The 19,174-nt window shown below is 43.9% G+C and overlaps 1 protein-coding gene across 4 annotated transcripts in view; it reads left to right on the forward strand.

Moving 5' to 3' along the window:
• The window catches only part of pard3aa (par-3 family cell polarity regulator alpha, a), a 354,935-nt gene that overhangs the window by 261,655 nt on the left and 74,106 nt on the right, over positions 1 to 19,174 (forward strand). For all 4 annotated transcript variants that reach the window (XM_079361704.1, XM_079361705.1, XM_079361706.1 and 1 more), the window contains one exon: positions 14,603 to 14,731. In XM_079361704.1, the coding sequence (XP_079217830.1) occupies positions 14,603 to 14,731 (129 nt within the window). The remainder of the gene's footprint in view (positions 1 to 14,602; positions 14,732 to 19,174) is intronic.

A 19,174-nucleotide genomic window follows, 5' to 3' on the forward strand; every position in this document is an offset into this window, starting at 1 on the left:
CAAGTCCATATAAGGTTTGGATCAGCTTCTCATACGATAACTGTTTAAAATTTTATTTACCTTTCTGATTAATTCCTAATGCCAACATGTGCTGGAAGTAATGTGCATTTACAAAGAGGCGCGGACATCCTCCTCATACAACCTAAATCTTATAAACACTGGGTGGTACTGGGTGTTGTCAATAAACAAATCTGTGCAAAGCTCAACATGCCTTTTCACATATGCACTCCTGGAAATTTCTGGTGAATTTCAGGAGGTTTGGCCCTGAAGTCCATCTGACCTGGTCGTTCACACTTGCACCTTGCAGCTGGAGAATACCCCTTGGGGGGGGGGGGGGGCTCTTACCCTGAGGCAAGACAAAACGTATAAAGGAATTACTATAAGTTGAGCAACTACAGTTGTCCACGACAGGACACTGTCATGAGAATGTCTGCCTTCACATTAGTGCTACGTGTCGTTCAACAGAATCACACTATGATCAGGAGAGTGGAGAGGAACATGGGAGATCAGAAAACATCATGCAGCAGTTTAACTTTAACATGCATCAACCCTCACCACACGCTTACGGTGAAAAATGACTCAGGGGGTCTGGTAGGAGAAAGCTTGAGAGAAAAATGTGCATGCAGCTCACCATGAGTTTTTCAGGACTTTTGTTCATGTGTGAACAGACAGAAAGGACATCAGCATCTGTTAGAGTTCATGTTCTCTATCAGTGTATCCTGTCTGTGGCAGTATCAAGGCACCTAAAGAGTCTGCAGCCCCTAGTTAATTCTGCTTTCAGCTTACACTATAAAGATATCTCGCAGATCTGTGGTGCAAACCACAAATCACAAGGTGTGGAGGCCGGTACTCGTCACCTTGGCAACCAAAAACAATGGCAGAGAAGTTGGTCTTGGCCGTTTCAGTTTCATATTTAATTTTAGTAAGCCTGAAATATGACTGGAACCGAGCGTCATCCAGTAACAACTCTGGGACAAGGCGGTGATATTACCTGTATTGTCGTCTCTTACGGGTCGTGTTGACGCCACGTCCTCCTCGCTCCGTGTCTGATCGGAGCCGTGATAGCGGGCCGTCATGAAGTTCATCATCCAGTGAAAGTAGGAGGGCGAGAATATTCTGATTGATGCTCATAGTAAAAAGAACAGTCTCAAATATAATAAAACATGCAGTAAAAAACTCTTCATTTCTGATAGAATTGTGTCAACTGTGAAAAGAGACATCAGACAGAAATGTACAATTTCAAATTATTTTATTTTCCCAATTTTGTAATTTCAGATTTGCATCAAATTGTATTAAATGTGGGTAAACCGAAGAGCTCGGAGAAAGCCCGTACCCCCCAACCCCCCTTCATGAAGACTCTTCTAGTCACTTTTGAAGATGGACTTGAACGGCTTGGCCATGGACTGGAAAATGTTCCCACAGACCTCTTTGACACTGGCCTTCTGCTTCGTCACCAGGTGTTTCCTCAGGGTGTCCACAATATACCTGATGACAGACTCATTCTGATTCAGCATGCTCCTCCACAGCGTATCTGCACCAACGTCCTTGCAGAGCTCTCTGTTTACGCGTTGAAAGAGCTTCTTCATGTTGGCCGGGGTGAGCTCGATGGAGAGTTTGCTGCCGTTCATCTCTGACAAGAGCAGCTCAGTCATACATGCGATGGCTGCTCTACAGGCATTACTGGAATAATCATGTATGATGTTTTTCAGGATTTTCTGAAGAAGCCCCGTCACCAGAACCTCACAGGTGATCTCGTCACACACGCGCCTTCCTGCGTCCTGTGATGAAGCTTGCTGAGGTTTTGCTGCCAACATATCGATTTGACACTGTGAGAGAGCTGAAGCTCGACTCTCCTCCACAACTCCCTGGATCTTTGTCAGAGCGGCAGAGGCGAGGTCCGTCCTCTCCTCGTGTTCCTCTTTCTGCACCTTAAGCCAGCCACACATCATCTTCATAAAGTGGTCCACTTTAGTGCAAATGAAGTTCAGAAAAAACTTATTTTTTCTTTTGTCATTTGACAGATTTGTGAAGATGAAGTCAACCAGACTCTTCTTGGTCAGTTCATACTCGCCCTGTGTGATGTTGCTGGCCATCCTTTGGTACAGACACATCTCCGTCTCATCCTCCTCCGGTGGGATCATTTCCTCCAATATGTCATCCAAGCCATCGCTAATCGACTCAATGGATACTTCTTTTTTATGAAGCTTAATTGCAAGGTTTTCCCTCAGTTTTGTAAACAAGTTGATGATGGACTTCTTGGCAAATCGTTTTACGAGAAAAGCCTTAGTGGCATGACTGATCTTCTTCCATGCGGGCATCTTCTCTGACTTAATTAACTCACGCAACCTGCGTGGAGTTCCTGCTAACTCTATTAAGCGCTGACTGTCGCTCTCGATGAGTTCAACTATAATAGAAGATACCTCGTCTGAATCCCTGCCAGAGCTGGAGATAAGATGCCTTGATTCAATCTCTGAAGGATCATTCTCTTCATCAAAAATAGGGATCTGCTCTGCCTGTTCTTCCAGGATTGTCTTGACATTTTCCTTGGTCATGTACAAGGTGCTGTCTCTGGAAATAACACTTCCTAAGGGAGTTCTGCTGAGACTTCTCCCTCCAGCTTCAACCAGCTCCTCCTGCAGTCGTGTCTCTGTCGACTCCTTTGTTATTTTACTTTCCTTGAACTTAGACGGTAATTTCACCGATTTGGGAAATCGTTGCAGAATGGCGATGAGATTTGCTGCCATTTTCTTCAGCCTGCCTGTGAATCTCTTGGAGGCCATGGGTTCATCGCGCTCGTTGACTTGCTCCGTGTTAATCCTCTCCGTTACCTCTTTGACCACGAGCTCGGTCACCTCCTCTGTGCTCTGGCAACGGATGTCCTTTTGGATACACATCACCTCTGCCAGGGCCAGTGGGATCGAGTCACCCAGAAACTGATTGATCTGGTCTTCAGTGACACTCGTCTGGGATTTGGAAGATCCTGGTCTTTCAGATGATTTAGGAGGACTTTGTTTGGAGTTCCTCCTGTTCAGTAGTCTGTAGATGAATGTGGCTATAACATTGACTAAATCTGCGCACTTGGCCGTGATGATTTCCTTGATGTTTTTGTCGTGAGACCCCTCCTTCAGATCAGCCCACTGCTTCTCAGTGATCTGGTCCAGAAACGTGTCCACGACAGGACGAAGAATTTCTGGTGTGACCACTGGACTAGACTGAACCATCTTCTGTTTGGCATTTGAGCTCTGCATTGTTGCTGTAATTGTATGGTAAGATAATGATAATCTTATATATAATTATAATTAGATAATAATCTAATAATGTGTGTGGAACTAAAGTGTCGTCAGCTCTTTTCTATTCTAAGGCGGATGATGTTTGTTTTGAAATTCTCTTCTCAGAACCGCTGTGATTGGCTAGTTATGCTCAAGCCTACCCTGATTGGTCGATAAGTTTTAGAAAAATAACAACAAAGCATGGCACCTTCAGACATGGCTCGGACAAATGTTTATTAAATGGGACCTTTTTATTGTAATGTTTTAAGTGACATGCAGTGATCAACCCTGATTACAAAGTTTATTCAGGTTCACATCTATCAGTGATCCTATTGGCCTCAGGTTTATCATAGGCTGATGCTTTGAATTCAGCTACATGTAAGCCAGGAAACCTGATCTGCCCAAATGTAAATGTCCATAGTCCACCTTAAATAGTTTTATAGTTATATATATATATATATATATATATATATATATATATATATATGTGATGTATATATATATATTTACTGTTCCCTTTCAAGGATACATTTCCCATCATCACAACCTTTTCCTCGCTTCACATTTACATCAAACATGCATGTGTAAAAAAAAAAAAAAAAAAAAAAAAAAAAAAATATATATATATATATATATATATATATATATATAATTCTTAGTTTCCTCTTCATACCAGTAATATTCTTTAAAACACATTTCCCATGATCGTCTCTGCTCCATGGCACAAAAGGGATATTTTGTCTTCGGTCTTCAGGTTTCTGCTTTTGATGAAAAGTTGAGATCAATTTCCCAAAGAAGAGACGCACCTTCTTCCTTTGTGATGATAATCAGTGTAAGTGATATCTGCAGAATAACGTGCAGCACAGGCTCAATAGAGAGGGACACGAGCACTTCTGCTGTAATCTGGCATCTTTTACAGCTGTTCATTGCTATGCACTGTCCCTAACAAATACATAAATAGAGGCTGAAACACCTGATGTGTTTGAGTTTATGACATGAACTCTTGGTCTGAGAAGACGCAGTGTGATGTAAGTGTAGCAGTAGAGTCGACAGAGAAGGAGTGCTTGGGGTTATTTATCTAACCCTTCTAGTGATGTACAGTCACTATCCCTGAGATTCCACCGGGTCCCTACTCTTACTCATCCTCACTTTACTCACAATTACTGTCACTCCCTCCCTCTTTCCTTCCATATATCCACCCACATCCTTCTTCCCTCCTCCCCCCTGGCTGCCCTGGAGATTCATCGTGGCATTGACAGAAAGACCTCTCCCGTCTCCCTCTGAATGCTTGGAGGGATGTATATCACGGATCAGCGGTTTCTCTGTCTGCTTTCTCCACGGACTCAAATGCAGCGTTTGGGCTGGTGTGTGTCCGTGCCAGTATTTCAAACGCTGCTTGGTTTTTTTTGGGGGGGGGGTTTTACGAGACAGAAAACCTTCCTGGCTTTAGCTGAGCATCTTCGACATCAGGCATGTCGGCGTCACAGAATGCCTCTGTCTCCAGACTCATCAGCATGTCAATTAACTAGTCAGATGGGAGAACAGAAAATACAAGAGAAGAGTCTTTCGGACCAAATTGATTAATGAGAAAACCTTGTAGCATGACAGTAATTATAAGCAGCTTCCTGTATTGGGTTAAAGCCTAACAAGGTAAACGCAGCTGTAAATCTATCATGAAACCTCTTCATACTAACGTGTGATCTCTGTTTGAGCTGAGTGAGTTTCTGCATTTAGAAATTCAAAGTGTTCGGCTCTTTTTGCCGCTGCTGAATCCACCGTTGCCATCATTAAAAGAGCTGAGCAGACTTTTGCATGTTGCATTTGCTGAATGCAGAGTTTCTGTGTTGGAGTCACACAGCAGCCCGGCTGATGATACAGAGAGTGGCAGTGATCAGAATGGCCCATTAGGAATGCCGTGTGCCATGCTGTATCTAGGTCACAGCCCGAGCCACCTACTGTAGCTCTGTGAGGAGAGAAACCAGAGTACTGTCCCGTCCCCTCCCCCCCCTGCATCCCTGCGTCTGTGTGTTTGAGCTTGCTTGTGTGAGCAAATATTAAAACAAAAAAAGTACATGAGGATGTGAAATAATTTGTGTGTCTTCATAAACATGTAAAATGTGTGTCAAATAAAACGTCTCTCTTTGCTTAAAGATCAGGATGTTAACGGATTGAAAAAGCAAAATAAACATAGACGAGTGATGTCGCCCATTCGTTACTGAAGGGGGCTTTGGAAGCCAATCAATGGCGGTCGTCACACTGGAGTTGCTGTCTCAACCTAACGCCAGGCTAGGATCTGGAGCTGACGCTGGTTTTAAGTGTCCTGACAAACATCTACATCCCGCCTGTCTCTTGAGTCAGCCATGTGCCTTATTTGGAATATCTCTCACCCTTAACACAAATCTAAACAGACGGGATTAAAAATAAATCGACCTCCTTACAGTGTGTGCTGATTAAAAACAACCTTTGTTTTTGAATAAACGTGTAAATATCTGCTGTGAAATAAGAATGGGTGTGTGTAGGACCTCCAATGGATACTCGACAGTGTATTTTTTTGCAGTTTCCTGTGTCCTCTCTTCCATCCGAGACATGCGCGGTTCTCGCTCTAGCACTCGCCATGTTGATACCGTCGCCGTTGTTTTCCTGCCATCTTTCTTTTCTACACATTTATGCTGTTTAACTTCCAGGTCAAGTCGAGTTGTGCTAACAGTGCAGCGTGCTCCGAACGTCTCGGCCAGTTTGGCTTTGACTATGCAAGAAAGTGTGTTAGTAAGATCTTCTTCGTCTGGTTTCAGTCAGGAGAATTTGTCGACATGAACTTTAAAAGTCAAGCTTTGATTCTACTTTTCTGAACATCCTGTAAACATACTGAGTAATAGCGATAACACGTCATGACCCCCCACTCACACGGCCTACCCTCACACCTGAACTTCCTCCGAGCTGCTCGAGTGCGTCTATGTAAATTGTCCTTCAGAGCCCCTCCTCACTGCGCTCATACACTTTAATAAATGGCTGTATGAATGCGTTTGGACTGTTTATTTGTGTTTTAATGAGAGGCTTTAATCAGGGGTGTCAGGGTTTTGAAATGTGTGTGCAAATTCCTGGTCCCTCCCCACCCTCTCACACAACACACACACACACCCACCCACACACACACACACACACACACACACACACTGAAGTGATTTATGTGAAACATTAAAGGCAATCATGTCGACTGGGCCTCCTTCTTTGTGTTGCACAGGCTGTTTGAAATATGGAAAGCCAAGCTGTGTATGATATACAGTCAAACACACACACACACACACACACACACACATATATAGATGAACAAACACGCACATACCGACACACACACAGATGCTTTTGTGTACCTGTTATTGCTTAAAAATGAATAATTGGCACCCAGTGCAAACAGATGAATGCTGTTTTTTTTTTCATCTTGCAAAACACAAACCAACCCACACATGCAAAAACTTTTAGTTGTAGATATCCATGCACGCTCCCAGCCCACACACACACACACACACACACACTTATTCAGCTCAACACTTGCTTTGATACTGATAGTTTGTAGATCCATAGCGGAGAGCATCCTCAGCCATTCACTCTGAAGCGGCTCCATGTGTCTACACGCTGTCTGCTCTCTGTGCCGGTTAAAAAAGAACATTTCTCAATAAGAGCGGATTAACTGTCGCTTGGATTTTGAAAATCCACCATGCCCTCCTCCACACTTACACACACACACACACACACACACATCTCTACATTTAATGCCACAAACAAAGAAGGACAGCGAGATATCTGAAGGGCTGAAATAACACCCCCTGAAAAAAGGCTGTTGGCTCTGTGCTGCTGACCATCCTCACACTGACACATATTTCACTCCAAACCCTTTTCGCCTCTTTTCATTTAGAGAACCGAGCAGCTTTTATCGCTCTGTTTGTCTTTGGTTATCTAAAAAAAAACACAGACCACCTATGAAATGTAGGTGTTTAGGACTGAGGACACATTTGATCAGGGGAAACGGAGCAAGCCGCAGAGATACATTCTGAGTGAGAAATGTGAAGATAGGAAAAAATAACAGGAAACAGTACCTGACACGGCCCAAAAGAGACACATTTAAGTGTGAAAGCAATTTTCTACAGCACCAATTTCTATGCATGTGTACTTCAGGCAGAATATTTCCATACAATAACATCTTTATGGTAAACAGCTGGGGACAGTCGTGACGGTTGTGAAAGAGACTCTCATTTGTGATGCAATGATCGAAGATGGCATACAAATCATAAAGCTGTGAATTGTTTTGTTTTCCATTATTTTGATATGGAGGAAAGACCGCGTATCTGAAACTGAACACTCGCTGCTCTGCTCTGCTCGGGAGTCGTACGAGTCGTACAAGTTTCTGGTGAGAATCATTTTTTTCCCTGCGTCTCGCTCATGCCACTGTTGCCCCGACTGGTGCGAGGCCTGATGTCATGAATAAATGCATGTCATACCTCAGCAGTGTGGGACACACCACTTTCTCACCTGGCGTGAACCATTTGGACTCCCATCCTCCCTCCTCCTCCTCCTCCTCCTCCTCCTCCTCCTCCTGTGCCTCTCTCTGTTTTCACACCGTTGTTCAGAGGATGAGGACCTGGCTTCAACACAACCCCTCCTCCCCTCCTCTTTTTCCCCTTAGGAGGAAATCGATTGGCTCAATGTGCGCGCACCCTCGTCCAATGAGGTGAAAGCGCAGAGATGTCATATCTCGCTGCGACCTGTAAGAGGCAGAGTCTCTGCAAAAAGCAGGGGGCATATAACAGTTAATGTTGTGTTCTTTTAAAGGTGCATTGCATAGAATGAACCCAGACACGCACGCACACGTCCACTGATGCATCTCTTAAAGTCTTTAAATGACTGAAGTGAAAATGCATCAGCATGGCCGCTCCTTGTTTGAGAGAGGTCTGGCTGAGCTGGGAAAGCGCTGACTGACATTACAGGTTGTGGATAATGAGTTCCACGGGGAGGGGAGATAATCGGCTGCCGGTTGCTGGAGGCTTCAGGGACAACAGGAGAACATCCTCCTGTACCTCTCTGGGGTCTGTGTCCCTGGAAACCAGCAGCGGCGACTCTACGCTAAGGCCACTCGATGATAACCGACGCCCCCTTAATGCCTGTTAACGATCGCTGGGTCATCGTGTGATTCCTGAGAAAGAATAAAACTCACTCCCTTTTTCTTCCTCTGACTGTCTTATTGGATTTTTTTTTTTCTTTTTTACAAGGCGAGTGTGTGTCTCACCCCAGGTAGAGAGTTTTTACTCACCACAGCTGCAACAATGCTTAGCTAGCGAGGACAACAGACAGCCATTCCTTCCTAACAAGCCACTATTAAAGTCACACGCCACTGTCAGGGTTTTGCCCTTGGTGCAGCACCTTGCAGAGATGAGGCTTCAAGTTGACATGCCTCCGTGTATCACAGCGATAGGAGGGAGAGGGGGGAGGAGTAAAGTGTCTTTGTTTATCTAAGGGCATGTGTGCCTGGCTAAACTTTCTGCTGTGTACTTTTTTTTTTGCCATCAATATGATGATAGTAAATCCTTTTGATTTTCTCTGCAGTTCAAAAAAGTGTATTTTTTTACGGAGCTTTATAGATTATCACCATGAAATTCAGTGGGTGGAGGCGTCGTTATTTGTTTTCTTCCTGACTGCTACACACAGTGTCTGGGGGGGGTTGTTGGGGGATGGGGGGGAGTGAGACACCACATCAGACGTCTGCGGGGGGACTTCGCTCTGGGAGATTTGGATTAACTTTCAGGTTGGCCGAGCAGAAACCGTAATGATTCTCTCTGTCTGCCCTTGAAATTATCTTCTCATCACTTACTCAAATTGATAGATGCAGTCCCCCCTTTTTTCTTCTTTTTCTGGCTCACCTGTTCCGTCTGCAGGTTTTGAATAATGCCGAAAGATTTAACACCTCATACGACGAGTGCACCACGTGACGTTAAATCTATCACATTGTTGCATTCACTTTCAGAAATCCTCACATCTCGTGGAAGGAAGGAAGGAAGGAAGGCGTAGACAGCTTTTTGTGCTGCCCTCCCTCAGTCAGCAGCTTCCTGTGAACAAACCACAAACTCCCCACAGAAGATGTCAAAAGCGATTAACTTCTCTCAAATCTACTCCCCAGATTAAATGATTGTAACAATCAAACTGGCTTTGAGGCTTTGCATAATTTACTTTTTTCCTCCCTCGTTTGTAATTCTGTCTTTGACTCTTTTTTTCCCTCCACTGTTGTGCTGCAGCCTTGAAGTATTATTACCCTGTAAATCAATGAAGATGATATATGAGGCATCCACTGCTAGTGGTATAAACCCTTCTGTTTTCTCTGATGCATGAGGATGCATCACATTGAATGGAGCACCTATTTACTGACTGCTTCTCTAGAAATAGCAGATACACACAGCACAGCACAGCCACTCAGTAATACACCTAATGTGTGACAATGTTTGGGCAGCACTATATTTCATGAGGTAATGATTCGGGATGTGACACGTCAAGACTTTTTGATTGAATGCTTCATTTTGACCCCTTTATCACGCCCGTGGCGATCATAACGTTAATGCATCATATGTTGTGTATGACTGACACATGTTGGATTACAGAGCCGCCAAATGAGGATCGATCAGACATTATCAGGAGAAAAAGAGTGATGGATCACACTGAGCAAGTCGAGCTTTGAATGCAGCTCAGTGGTCTTAAATATCCCCGTGCATCCATCAAAGTTCTTCATATGAGTATCTTACTGATCTGCATCTTCCCCCGGCTGTCTTGTGTTTATTATCAAGTCATCTGAACTGAATGTATTTCTGCCCAGGTGGCTGTGGATCTGCATCTCTCCTCAACCCTCATTCTTTGTCTTTTCTGGGCCCCTCTGCATCTGTGCTTTCATCACTCTTGTGTTGCTGTTTGCCGCAGTGAGATAGACGCTTAGGGACGGATCATTAAACAGCGCTTCGGTCTGCTGGACTAAAGCAGTAAAAAATAAGATTAGAGTTTTATGAGGATGCAAATGACATATGATTGTTTAGAAAACTTTAATGGAGTCGTCGAGTGTGACAGATGCTCAACAAGTGACCATTGCATGTCACTCTTTGTGGATGTTTCTTAAAGCATCTCTGAGGAAGACTTTAAAATGTTTTTATACTGGTGTTGATCGGTCAATACTTCCTTTGATTTATAATGTAGCTGTTTGCATGAAGAATCACAGTGATGGAAAGTAGCTATGTAGCTAACATTTAAGGTCACTTGGACATATAATTATATATTCGGTGGACAATTCAAGGTTGAAATTACAACATTGGCACATTTTTCATTCATTTCAGTTTGCTTTCACACCGCACCAGTACTCATCAAACGTTGCTTAACGTAGCCACATGCAGCTAGTTGGGGCTGCAGCTCAGGTACGTGGCTCGTGCCATTCGGCCCAATGCTGGACGTAAACAACAGAACAGGAGAAGAATGGCATCCCATAGTGGGGAGCGGTGAGGCAGTGTTTTCATTTATAAATTGGAGATAAAGTTATTTGTCTCCTGTGTCAGGTAAAACTCACAAATCTACTGAAGCAATGCGTGACCACATTTAGCACAGTCATTAGCACGTTAGCCGAGAAAGAAGGCTGAAGGCTGGTGTTGTTAGCAATCCTAATGTTACCTAAGTACTACAAACCTGTTTGACATTGTTAACAGGTGGTTAACTTCCCCTGTTTGCTTCAGAACGTGTTCTCCCCGACAATGAACTGAATTCTGGTGCACTAGGAAGCGAACTTGTCAGCAGGTCAGGGTTTGGTTCTTTGTTCTGTACCAGAGTTTATTTGAGCTTTCACACCAACTCAAACCAAACAAACAAAGTGCCCCAGAATCCGTGTGTTGGTTCGTGTTAATGGCTCACTGAGCAGAGCCGACATCTGTAACTGTGTTGACATTTTCAAATCATCTACATTCCCTGTATTGTTTTGTTTTACCAAATAATAAGCATCAACAAGACATAGCTTAGCACTAAGGCTAACATAAATGTGACTCAATAACAAGCATTACAAATAACTAAAGAAAAAGCCCCCTTTCTCTTTGAATGGTTGGCCTGGTTCGCTCCTGTAGATTATAGACTATAATTATAAGTGTTTCTATAATATCAAAAGTGTGAGATAAGCAGGTAAAAAAAAAAGTCCATTATCATTTTTTGGGAGATTAAAAAGTTTTATTTGTCCTGAAACTTTTTTTCTGTTTGGGCTCAAATGAAGTTGTCTTACAAACTTTGGTAATTTCTTCATCGCCATCGTTTCAGGTGCTAATCAATATCTTATTATCAAGGCTCATCAACCTTACCCTCAATATAAGTATCCTGATGCCAGCCCTGATTAATGCCAGCATGCCAATACTGGTTCAAGAGTGTAACAGAAACGTCTGTTTCTTCTTCCCTCCTCACACTGATTAACTTCAAATGGTTGCTGTTTTTTATTGGATTCCTTCATTTTCTCAGATGGGACACACACATTGAAGAGACGGGCATTAGTGTCACGACAGTTTACTACTTTCACCCCGTTTGTGCGTCACTGCTTAGAAAATTATAAGTCAAGAAACATTGTGCGTCATTGGAGGTTTGGTGGCTAATCCTGTGTTCCAGCCGGGTCCCCAGGGTCCTGAGGCACAGGGCAGAACCCCAGAGTGTGCCGATAGCTTTCTAATAACTCTTGTTGCATTGGTCCTTTCCTCCGCCTCTGCTTTGATGTGTGCCCGTCCTTCTTAGACCACAGGCAATGGGGGAATAGCTGCATGATCAGGGTCCCCTGCAGTCTAATCCGCCAAAATGTTCGACAAATCCCTTAATGTGTTAGTGTTGATCCAAACAGAAGAAAAAGTTTAGGGCAAAGTTTTTACCACTGAGGGGTCGTTTTTTGTTGTTGTTGTTGTTGTTGTTGTTGTTGTTGTCGGGATATCTGACGAGACAGAAAAAAACTGGAAGAGGGAAAGAGGAAGGTATATTTTCCTGAGGAAGTTAATGAAAGTCCTTGAAGTGAGGCGAGGGAAGCTGTCACCTGCCCCGGTGATAGATAGCAGGCTCGCTATTATTAGCATCCACAGCCCCAGAGTTTTATGCCTTACTAGAGCCATTTGTTGATTAATTAATCAGGTAATGTATGCTATCCCTGCTACAAAGGAACCCAGATATAGCTCCCTCGGCCGCGCCTGGGCTTTCTGCAAAACCACAAACCAGGATCTCCCTCCAGGCCTCGGCGCATTCAAAAGATTACAATTCTAAAGCAGCCACTGCCAAAGAGAAGCCACTTACACAGAGGTCCTGACTGCTTTCAATGTAAAGTGGAATAATAAACATCCATGAAGGAAACAGGATCCCATTTCATGAATATATTCACTTCCACTGGCCCAGACTCAACCTTGTCTGATGTCTTTTTTTTTTTCACCGTTTCGAGAAAGTTTTCAAAACTGTCAAATAAAGCTCGGCTGTGAGGACGGCGTAAATAAACTGGGAGTGACTCGGTGACTCGGAGACAGCGGAGCTTAACGCTTCCTCTTGTTCATCTCTCTGAAATAGAACAGTTCTGCATGGAAATCAATGCTTGTTTGTATCCTGCAAAGTCGTTGAGCTCAGCTGGGTAATACAAACAGTCAATAAAAATCCCTGGTTATATGTATAGGGTTTATTCCCACGTGAGGCTGCATGCCCTCATGGCCATGCACCTGTTATTTACTTTCTTTACAATCATAAAAATGAACTTGATAGGCATCCTTCCTTCTACCAGCACGACACTCATTTAACATTTTTGCAGGATTGTGAATGTAGTATTTAGACATAAAATAGAACAAATAATTAGCATGAGATTGTCAGAAATAAACCGGCTAGAGATGAGGAAGCATTTAGATTTTTTAGGATTACACGTGAGAACTTTTTGCAGCTTCTTATATGAAGTGTTGTATAATGTTAAACACATTTGCAGCGTCCTTCCTCTGAGAGTCTTGTGAATTCAATTTGCTCTCTTGCTGGAGACCTTCTCTGCTGAGAAGCTGCTGAGTGTGAAGCACCTTTAACATCAATAATACAGTCTGTGTCCCTTCTTCACAAGACTTTTGTGCTTAAATGCATGTGATTTGTTTTTGCATGGCCATATATGAAGAGAAGTACTCATCCTTGGATACAAAAGATAGTTCAGCACTGCATCTGTTGAACGTGTCTCACAGATGTGCTATTTCCTTTTTTAAACGACCATGTGCAATTCCTGGATCTCTGTGTGTAATACATCCTTTTTATGTTTCCTGCTGTATTTGTACTTCCTCCACAGCTGGCACCTTTGAGGAGCAAAAGGAAATGACATCATATGGTCATGATCTTGTCTTTCCTGTTCTGTCAGATTCTAGTATGCTAGCTTAGTTTCAACCACTCGCACCCTGGTGTGTGTGGTGCATGCTCAGCCAGTTGTTACAGATAATAGAGATGTCTATTAATTGTGTGTGTCTTTGTTTGCGAGTTTGCAATTCTGTAAATTTACTGTACTTCATGTCAGCTGCATGCAGTATTTCTGTTTTCCCTTCCTCATCATTTTCTCAGAGCCTTCAGTCAGCCAGAGGCTCCAGTCATTTATTCTCCCTGCACCAAGCTCGGCCGTCCGGATGAATTTACGATCACCGGCTCGGCTTATTCTCACCTCGCTGTAAAACTGTAACAGATTTACCACCGCCAGTGTGTCACCCTCGTCATTAAAATGTAAAAGTTTGCGACACTGCCTCGAAAGTTACAAATGATGCCAGGCAGCGCGGCCGTTTCCTCCACTTACACTTCGCCCAGTTGAAGGTAGTTTGTTCCCGGCTTGCTCAGAAACTAAATCTTGTGCTGTCACTGCTCCATCACTCTAAGTAAACTCTACAGCTCAGGGAGGAAATGGGGAGCTCATCCTCGAGTTGCCTTTTTATACTTTTTCAGACAACACACTGAGGCTTTTTTTTCACTTTCCACCATGGAGAGTTGGCAGGGAGGGAATTCACATCATTGAGTTATCTTCTGATGTGTCTTTGAGAAGTTTGATTGCATTTATATGAAAATGGCCAAGTTATTCTTTCAATAACGAAAGGATGTCTTCGGAGGCTCCTCCTGAGCTGTCTCTCCAGTACACATCCCACCTGAAGATTTTGACAGTTTGACACTTTAATTTCCGACAGAGTATTTCACCTGAATCTCATGGACAAAGGAAGAGATTGTAAGGAGAAAAAAAAACATATTGGGTTGGAAATTATTAAGCCTTGGTCTGTGCTAAATCCTTTCTGCCCTTCTCTGTTACTCAGGTTCGGGAAGCACCGGAGGGATGAGCATCCAGGAGACAGGATGGAGAGGAAGGGCTCCAGAAAATCTAAAGCTGAGGACACGCAGGCGTCAGAGGAGGAGACCCTGCGGATGAGGCTGGAACAAGAGAGGTGAGTGCTCACACAGAGCTCTGGCTTGCTAAAAGCCTTAACCATTAAAGCCCCAGCTCAACAAAACAAAAAAAAAATACAGTTGACCGGAAAATTAGCAAACAACCTAATTAACAAAATGGCAAAGCGAGGTTTGGAAATTCTGGGAAAGCACTCAGATGTCAATTTGTGAACGGTCCTTTTTCTTTTATATCAGTACATTAAATAGATCATTTATGGATTGTTGTTGCCTCTGCTATTCAAAGGCGCTGACCTCCTAATGGTCCTCGTAGGCCCCTGTGGATTTGGCATGATTGAATGGCGCTCATTATAATAGTGAAATCGATGTGGCTCTGCATTTGTCTTCTCCTGCAGCTCACCCAGGTTGTTAATCGCTCAAGAATGCGCTGGGTCTTTTTTTACATGGCCCTCTTGGCTCCATGTCCTCTGGTATTTGTGGACACCGCAACATCCAGGAGAGCGAAGCGAAGCGAGGCGAGGCGTTGGATTTTTTTTTTTTACCCTGCTCTTATCCATTCACAAACAAGTCCAATTTAATTCCCTGCAGCAGAGAACACAAGATAGGTGGCAGGGTGAATGAAAAGACAGCTTGCTGCCTCCATTGTTCTCGAGCAACCAAATGAACTCAGTAATCAAACTGGCATTGGTAATAACGGCTAATTGAATTCAAACAATAGGGCTCAATGTGCTCTCTCTTTCTGCGAATGGAAAGAAGGATGTATGACTGTCAAAAATGCATGGTACCAAAAACACAAACAAATGCTTCCAGAAGCCCACTCCCCTGCTGAATGGAACATCTGGAGGCCCAGCTTCAAAAAGCTGTGGCACATTTCTTTTGAGTATTCATTTGTGACTTTCAATAAAGGTCTCCTCTACTGTGAACCCTTCTGGCTTCGGGCCCAACACATTTCCTTCAGCGCTCCCTGGAGACTGCCAGGCCTGGCCCTCCATCCAGATTTGTCCCCTTAGAGAGACTCCCAGAGGACTGTCGTGCTGAGCAGCAGAATCAGCACAGACATGCACTGGGCATGAGATGTGTGGAGCACATACCCTCACAACCCTCATCTTCTCCCAGCACATTCATGCTATTTCAATCGTGTTCCTTCTCCCCATTACTGCTGTCACCCGAGTTTCTTTGTCTTCTACTTTGTGGGGGCAAACTCACTCCCAGATCTGTTTGGGTCCGTTCTGCATGTCTGAGCTCCCGCCTCTGCTCCCAGTGCAAGAGGCCAACCTAATTCTTTCCTTCTTTACCTGTTCTCAAATCCCATCACTCAGCCAGACTGGAATTGTCCCTCAGTTAATGGAAACAGAATCCTGGGGGAAATCGTTCTTGGTAATAATAACCCAACCTGCCATGAAGACCGGTCGATATTCAAAGCATCAGGGTTCAGCAAGACGACAGCTCAGGAATCCATTACTTCTTGTATTTTTTGGTAGTAACACTGCATAACACTCTCAAGGTGTTACATTTGATTGCCGTAGTTCTCTGCTCAAGGCACAAACATTGATTGATTACTTTGCTGCCGTGGAGACAGGGCCATTCAAGAGTGCCTTTATGAAATTATGGATCGGACTGTATAGCGGCTCTCCAAAGTTGGCAGTCGCCAGCCAGCACCGTGTGTCAGCACGACCCGACGTGGGCTGCAGCCAAACCCCCGGCTCGACTGACATTAGCGATCGTTAATTCAAGCAGACGGCTTTGACAGGAGCTTTTAGTGATTCAAAATAGGAGTCAGTGAAGAGGTGAGGCAGATTAATTCATAAAACTTGCCCTTTCTACTCTGCAATAAGGCAGCGACGGCCGTATATTCAAAACTCTGACCTTGATATGATTCATACAATTTATGGTTTGGCCTGCACTCCCTGCAGACACAGCTCATCTATTTAGAGTTAGAATTTTCTCCTCTATTGATATCTTGTCAGCTTAGCTTAAGGACTAAATATGATGGAGAGGAGAGTTTATAAAAGGTGGACTTCATGCGGGGGGCATGCAGCTTTGGTGCATCCACTTGATGAAGAGTGCTTATCAGCAGCATTTGTTGTGCTCCAAATCGGTCAGATTGTACCCATCTCATGTGATTGACTGTTTCATGTCTCATGAACACTGTATTAAAACCTGTGGTTAGGCTGATGTAAATCTTTGTTTAGCCCAGCAGAAGCAGCCATTACTCTGGCTGTTTCATGCCTTCAGGCCAACACCCAAAACATCCCTATCTGATGGGCTCATGTTGAGAGGACTGTGGTCAAAACAAGTCCTCTGATTGGACCTTCTGTGTGTTGGAAAGGAGCTATTTCTGTGGCTCTGGCCCTCATTCATGCAAGGCCAAGGGGGGCAGAAAGAAGAAAACCACAGGGATGGTACTGTTGTTGAAGCTTCTATCAGTCTCTGCCTTATCTCTGCACATGTTAGCCCTGGAACTATGTATTCCTGGCCAAAATGGAAAGCACACAAAGACAACCTGACAATGTTCCTTCTTCATTTTCTGCCTGAACCAAACTCCATTCTCTGTCTTGCACTCTGGCAGCTGATTATGATGTCCATTCCCTCTTATCTGCCTGGCTCCGGTTGGCTTCTAATCAGCGGCCAGCACTCCACCGCCACTCTCCTCTTTCATGCTCCCTAGACCACAGCAGAGCACATCCCTGATTTCCCCCCCCCCCCCCTCTGTCAGTGGTCTGCTTCCTCTTGGTTGTTGTTTGACTCTCTGTTGACTCTAGATAAACAATCGTGACTAGTGTTTGTGGATTGGCTTACACATTTCACTCAATACAGTCGACCTGGATTAAGAGCGAGAACTTCGTCTTTCATTCAGCCAATAACAGTTTCTTCCTCCGAGCATGTTCAGCAAGTCATTTTCTTTACGACAAATCTCTGTTTTTACATCATGATGATTGTGGACTCAACGTTATCATTCCACTTTATCAAACTATCTCGTTAATACGGTATCTTATTGGAGTCTTATTTGCATAAAGAGTTCAAAGGAAGCTCCAACTGGCTGATTGGAAAGTATGATTGCGTTTGTAATTATATTGATACCTACAGCAAGTTAATGCGATTGTTACACAGCGAATTAACACCGTGAAAACTTGCACAATTATCTCTGTGATTGCATTATGCTGTTGTACCAGCCATGTGTCGACACAAAAGACGGACTATCTGAGGTTTGCAATTCTGCACAGACAGCTGCACGCCGAGTCATTTATGCACTTTGATTAGATTCAGATGCATTCTGGCCTCCATCTGCACTTCAGAACAATAGACCATGTTTTGGCGGAGGAGTTATTAAAACGAGAAATCTATTCACGACAGCTGGAGGAGAAAGTAAAAGAGCAAATACATTCTGTTTTCCTCCACCATGCTAACACAATGCAGATTGAGGAGGCGTGCTTTCAAGCTTCTTAGTGTGTTGACTTCAAAATGAGTGTCTGAGAATACAGACGGCCTCCCTACACCCACCCTGCTTTCCTTGCTGCCTCCCTTGGGTAGATTTCACATTGACAAACATATGGAGATGGAGTCTGCTGGCTTTGTTGGTCCAGAAAAACAACACTGTTGGATAAATAGGGAGATATGCTCCGTGTGGAAAGAGAGGGCTTGAGGTGAGCTGACGTGTTGCTGTCAGCTCACACCACCTCTTTTCATTCTACCTATTTAATCTGTTCGAGTAATTACTACATGACAGCCTTGTGCGTCCACGTTCAGGCCCTGGAATGTTTCTTTACAGCTTGATTGCAAATTCAGCTTTCGTAGAAACCGAGGCGCTCAATTTACTGCTTTGAATAACAGGAAAAAACAACAGTAAGGGTTTAAACGGAGGGATGTTAAAGAAATAATGTCCTGTGGCTGACACATAATTTTCTTGAAGAAATGGCCTGTCAGTGGATTAGTGGTTGAACTCTATCTGCCCTGAAAGCCTCGGCATTACGCTGTCTAGACTCTCTGCTGGCCAGTAGGAAATGCCTTTTGACTGCAATGCTATAAAGACCAAGTTAGTTAGCATTGTATTTTTCACAAAGGTACACATGAGGTCAGTTCTGTGTCGAAGATTTTACAGTAGAAGTCAGACAACTTACTGTATGAAGACTTAAGGAAACCAAGCAATTACTGACATAATACAGGAATAATCTTCTTCTCTGTCATCACTGAAATTAAAATGAAAATGAAAATCCTCGGCAGAGCTGCGACGACGCTCCACAGCTCGACTGTCCCCCTTTTTGAACCCCCCCCCCCCCCCCCATCGGCTGCATTAACAGCCCCTGTGTCGTCCCCTCTCAGTCGTGGTAGTGTCTGCGAAGAGGAGAGGAGAAGGGGATGGTAATTGGGCCTGTACAGTAATAATGTGTTTAGTGTGGGCAGCACTTTCCTTAGTGTTAACATGCTGGGCCATTAATTGGCTAATGGAGTATATATGGTACAGCGCGGTGGTGGTGTCTCAGGAG

Source organism: Symphodus melops (assembly GCF_947650265.1).
Source record: "Symphodus melops genome assembly, chromosome: 14".
NCBI lineage: Eukaryota > Metazoa > Chordata > Actinopteri > Labriformes > Labridae > Symphodus > Symphodus melops.